Source organism: Salvia splendens, chromosome 10, assembly GCF_004379255.2.
Source record: "Salvia splendens isolate huo1 chromosome 10, SspV2, whole genome shotgun sequence".
Taxonomy (NCBI): Eukaryota; Viridiplantae; Streptophyta; class Magnoliopsida; order Lamiales; family Lamiaceae; genus Salvia; species Salvia splendens.
The window spans coordinates 172,196-178,069 of NC_056041.1; the positions used below are offsets into that span (position 1 = coordinate 172,196).

The 5,874-nt window shown below is 35.2% G+C and overlaps 1 protein-coding gene across 1 annotated transcript; it reads left to right on the forward strand.

Annotated features, from left to right (window-relative positions):
* Positions 1-1,782: 1,782 nt before the first annotated feature.
* LOC121752158 lies at positions 1,783-5,003 on the forward strand. Its single transcript, XM_042147070.1, has 10 exons — positions 1,783-1,805; positions 1,908-1,935; positions 2,247-2,349; positions 2,779-2,894; positions 2,982-3,054; positions 3,119-3,231; positions 3,317-3,400; positions 3,468-3,567; positions 3,713-3,792; positions 4,876-5,003. The coding sequence occupies exons 3-9, from the start codon at positions 2,257-2,259 to the stop codon at positions 3,743-3,745; spliced, it is 612 nt and encodes a 203-aa protein (XP_042003004.1). The 5' UTR covers positions 1,783-1,805; positions 1,908-1,935; positions 2,247-2,256; the 3' UTR covers positions 3,746-3,792; positions 4,876-5,003.
* Positions 5,004-5,874: the final 871 nt, after the last annotated feature.

Consider the following 5,874-nt stretch of genomic DNA (forward strand, 5'->3'; position numbering starts at 1 on the left):
TTGGGTATGGCCGGTAGCCACCCGGAACGCCCGAATCTTGGGTTTGAGGAGAGGCCGAATATTCCATTTCCGGATTAGGAAACGGTTGTCCACCAAACCATTCGGGGTTCCAACCGTGAGAGGGAGGGTGGTCATGGCCTTGGCCGGACATTGTTATGTTGTAGGGTATGAGAGAATGAAGATGAAAATGGATATGGGAGGATGAAGATGAGATTGGATATGGGAGAATGATGATGAGAATTGTGTAGTTTGATGTGAATTTTTGGGTGTGAAAGTGGGGGTATTTATAGATGAAAGTGTGTATTTTTGGGGGAAAAAAATAAAAAAAATTAAAAAGTGGTAAAAAAGGTAAAAAACGGATATATTTTTTTTGGAAAGTGATTTTTTTTTTTAATCGTTTTTTAATTAAAAACCGATTTTTAAATAAAAAAAGTTTCAAAGGCAACGGCTATGTCGTTGCCCAATCGCCGCGCGCCACGTGTCCTGCTCGCTGGCACAGCGCGACAGCAGCGGCGGCGAGACACGTCTGTGCCAGCGGCGCGGACGAACGCGGTCACCCCAACCACCGTTGCGGATGCTCTAATAATATGAAAAAAGAGCCATTGCTATATTTTCAAGGTAATAAGAATATATTGCACAATTTACTAAAAAAGGTAGGTATTGTTATACAAATATACTTTCTCTATTCACAAAATAATGACTTACTGTATTATTTTTTTGAGATATTCATAATTATTTTTTTTTCATTTTTTGATAATCGAAGTACACACTCTACTAAATCATTATAAAACCGTATATAAAAGTGACATTCATATTTCAATTTTTTTTTCATGAAGTAAAACATTTGTTAAAAATATACATCAAAATAAAACAATCATTAAAAGTTATAAAGGGAATATTAGTTATTGAAATTTTACTAGTTTAATACAATAAATTTGATTGGGTTGAGTGATGGCATGAGAGAAAACATGGCCATATATGTCATGTACTCCCTCATTCTGTATGAAATATTTGATTTCAGCATGAAATTTTATATATTTTCTGCGAATTGATAAAGACAGATAAAAAATAGTAAAAGTATTGTTTTTACTAATATTTCATTTATTTGATTTCAGCATGAAATTTTATATATTTTCTGCGAATTGATAAAGACAGATAAAAAATAGTAAAAGTATTGTTTTTACTAATATTTCATTTTTAATTATTAATTTGATTAAAAAAAATGTTTCGTTTTTAATAAGATGACTATGTGCACATACCAGTATTCAACAGACTAGAATTGATCATATATCAACATGATATGCAAAATATGTATTTCATATACATACCTTGCAATTTTTACATGTACTCTCAATTTTTTTGGCACTAGGTAGTGGCGTGCGGCATCATCAAAATACGGTTGTGATGATGCTGGACAAGTCAATCATAAAACAATTGGACGTTGATTTTGAAACAAATTAAATGACAAGCGAAATTGATAAACGATATTAAATTGTGCAATAATAATATCACATACTACATACATATCCGGCTAGTACGATGCTCGACCTGTCAATTTCTCGACCACCGAAAAAAATTGGGTGGTAATTTTTGAAAACAAATTAAAAATAGTAAGTAAGGTGAAAATATCTCAAAAATCAAAATTGCAGACATACAATTAAACTAGCTGGGAGGCTATCAAGAGGCCTTTGCAAATTGGCCCATAATCAAATTGGCCCAGGCCCGACGAGATTGTTATACATAAGGCAAATTCTAGAGAGAAATTGAAGCGACAATCGACGACGAGAAGAAGTTAGCAATCGCGGGTAAATTTTCAAATTCCTGATTAACATTATTTTCTAGTATTTCATCTCAAATTCCTGATTAAAATCATTTTCATGCGCTGTGATTGATTAAGAATATTGAAGATCGACGAGAAGCAGTTAGCAATCGCGGGTAAAATTTCAAATTTCTCTGATTAAGATTATTTTCTAGTATTTCATCTCAAATTCCTGATTAAAATGCGCTGTGATTAAGAATATTGAAGATCGACGAGAAGCAGTTAGCAATCGCCGGTTAAATTTCAAATTTCTCCGATTAAGATTATTTTCTAATATTTCATCGCAAATTCCTGATTAAAATTATTTCATGCGCTGTGATTAAGGATAATCTCATAAGAAATCGACATGTAAAATTTTAGGATCTGAAATTCATCTTCAATATTAGTGATCAAGAATACTTAATCGTTTAATGTGTGTTTTTACTAGGTCGTCTGAAATGTATAGACAATGCGGAGAGTGTCCTATGGATTTGAAGGAGTTGACGTATCCTGGCCAGCCGCGGCTTTCGCACTGTGATTGCGGTTATGAGGTTAGGTTGTTGATGATGTGATCAATAGTTATTTTTATAATTGCATGGCAATATTATTTTGTATGTATGAAATATAATGGTTTTTACGCATGGTAGAAGTTGGAATGTTCAGTTAGCTATTATGCAAAGAGTGGAGTGGAGAGTTGATGAGCTTCTATGTATTACAGATGTTGATACACATTGATTTATGTGGCCCTCTCCCTAGAAATGTATACTGCTATATGTATGCTGCTACTATTATATATCTTTTATAGACCATCACTTGGATTTATGTCTTGAAACACAGTGAAGTATATTCTGTTTTTCAACACTTTAAAGCATTGGTTGAAAACTTGTTATCAAGAAAAATAAAGATAAGCAAACAGATTGGGGTGGTGAGTATCAGGCATCCTCAAAACTAATCACATACTCCACATATTCATATTACAGATTTGTTTGGCATGTTGGAACAGCCTAGTAGGAGGGTACAAAACAGGTACTGTAGCGCGTTGTCCTAAGTGTGGTCACCGCTATCAGAAGGACAGATTTATTCAGATGTATCCGAGGTCAAGTCCTTGCACCCTAGTTTCAGTTAGGTTAGATTGTTTTATACCCTAATAGCCTACTCATCTCACATCTCATGTTACTTATAGGCTACCGGAAGGAGAGCTTGCATTTAGGGTTGTATCTGTGAAGGGTATACCCACCCGTCATGCTAAAGAAGATGTAAGTAATAATTTTCAATTGTGTTCTTTTTTATCAGCTTTTAATATTTAATATGCATCAACAGATGTTGATGAAACATGCGTGGTTCGGGCAATATGGGAAGGTGACTAAGGTCTCAATTACACGAAACCGTAAAGGGCGCATTGCCTTGGATACGCCTGGAGTATGCTCTAAAATGTGAGTCAATTTTTTTTGGTTAATTAACTTTTGTAATATGAATCTGATGGTTTCACATCATTGTGTCTTTTTTAATTTATTTCAGAGAAGTATATTTTGAGAAGAAACAGAGTGCTTTGCAGTGCATAAAAGCACTCAATGGCTTTATTCTAGATGAATCAACGTTGGGGTAAGTACTGTGATCATTTTGTTCCTTATATAACTTTGAAGTTCCCATTTAATTATAACTCATGCAGGGCAAGCTACGCGATTGGGTTTGATGGTCCTCTGCGCACCGGCAACATGTTTCCTACTCCATTCTTGGATGATGCTAATCCGATCATGAACGAAGGCCTAGTATGTTTAGATTCTCCACACGCACACATATCATACTATTTTTGTTATATACATATACTTTGCCCGCATCAAATGCATTTTGCATACAGTTGCTATCAACACATTCTATCACTTATCAATCAATTCTTCATCATTTAATGATCAGGGGGGACAGGCAGAGATAAGTGGCACATTCTGACTGAAGAAAACAGTAATGCATGGTCATGGATCATACTTTTGTAGTGAGTAAGTGATTGATTGACAGGAATCTATATGCATGGCAATTGCTAATACTTTTGTAGAGTGAGTAAATAAGTGATTGATTGATCGACAGAAACTATGCATGGCAATGGCTAATAGTACTTTTGTAAATTGAGTAAGTCATTGATTGATTGACAGAAACTATTCATGGCAATGGCTAATACTTTTGTAAAGTGAGTAATTGATTGACAGAATCTATGCATGGCATGGCTATTTTGTAGAGTTAGTGATCTTGCATATACTTTTGTAGAGTGACAAATCCATCTTACTTCGATTTCATGAATTTCTCTAAGTCCTACTCTTATCATGTAGAGTAACAGGATCTTAGTTTATGGAATCATGAACTTCTCTAAGTCCTTTTGTGCATCATATGGCATACTTCTTTTGATCTTTCAATTTTAAATCCCATTTTCTTATCATAAGTTTATGTGATGAGGTGGTTGTTCTGATCGACTTAAGAAGTTTCTTTCATTTATTCTGTAGAGCTTACAAGTTTCATAAGTCCATAAAATAGACCTTATTAGATATCAAAATGATTAAATGTAATTATAGGAAATAACAATCTTAGTGAAAAACATGAGAAACAGAAATAACTACCACTACTTCCACGTCAAGAAAAAAACATCACACTTTACAAAGACCAAGTCAAGTTATAACCATGTATTTTGCTATTAATTTTATCAACAGAAGGATATATGATAAACCCAAACCCAGTGATCCATCAACCGATGATTTCAGAAAAAAAAAACCTAAAGCAACCTTCAGCCCTTGTCTTCTTCTTCTTCTTCTTCTTTCCTTGGAATCCTGCTCAAAACTTTTAGCATTAAATGCTGCATACTGTTTCTTGAGCTCAGCCAATGCCTTCTCACCATAAAAGTCCACCGTGTCCTCTCAGTATTGAAACTGTATGTGAAGTGGCTATAACTAGTTTATAGGAGTAATAAATATTGGGTTGCAAGTGCATCTGGGAATTGCTCAAAATATTTGCTACATTCTGTTTTTGGTGTTTGCCTTCGACATCTGGTTAATCATGTAGCTTAGAGTGCTCTATCCTTTTATTTGAAACAGCTTATGGGCTTCACTTAAGCAAGTCAAACAAGTATAAAATGCATTGGTCTCCATCCGCAGCAACAACAAAGTCGATGAACCATAGCAGTGGCAGAGAGGTTCAGTCCAAATTTCGCGCAACACAATTGGTAATCACAAAACCATATTTTCAATTGAGCCCCTCTATTGTTTCTTTATGTCTGAAAGGCCACTTAACTTCTAGAAATGACAGGGTAGTGCCGGCTCCCTAAATTGTCACGAAAATAAAAGTAAAAATATTAGAAGTCTTAAAGATGGTAATCAAGAGAGGTGGAGAAAGATTGGTTAGGCATTTGGAAGATAAAAGTGTATTAGAGAAATATTTCAATGCTTGTTTTTCTTGTTGTCTATTCAAATGTTCATTACCCTAGTATTTATAGGGTAAATGAGAATGTTCTAGTACAATAATAAATGGGATTGGAACTCTACAATGCTTAGGGAATAAACACCACTTGGTACTCTACAAAACTTATGGACTCTTCATCCAAATTGAATGTTGGGCGGCATATTAATGTTGTCGCTCTTTCCAACACTCCCCCTCAAGTTGAGTAACGGTATCCCCGATACTCAACTTGCCAAGGAATTCTTTGAATTTTGTAGGACTTAGCGCCTTGGTGAGAATGTCTGCCAGTTGTTCCTCGGATCGGACAAATGAGAACTCGATAATCCCGCTTTCAAGTTTCTCTTTGATAAAGTGACGATCGAACTCAACATGTTTGGTCCTGTCATGCTGTACGGGATTTTCTGAAATGCTAATTGTTGCTTTATTGTCACAGAAAAGCTGACTTTTTCGTGTTGGTGGGAAGCCAATTTCTGTTAACAATCTTCGAAGCCAAAGTATCTCCATTAGACCGCTTCTGATCCCCCGGAATTCAGCTTCTGCACTTGATAAGGCAACCACTTTCTGATTCTTGCTTCTCCAAGTGACTAAATTATCCCCAACAAAGGTAAAATATCCACCAGTTGATAAAATCAACTTGA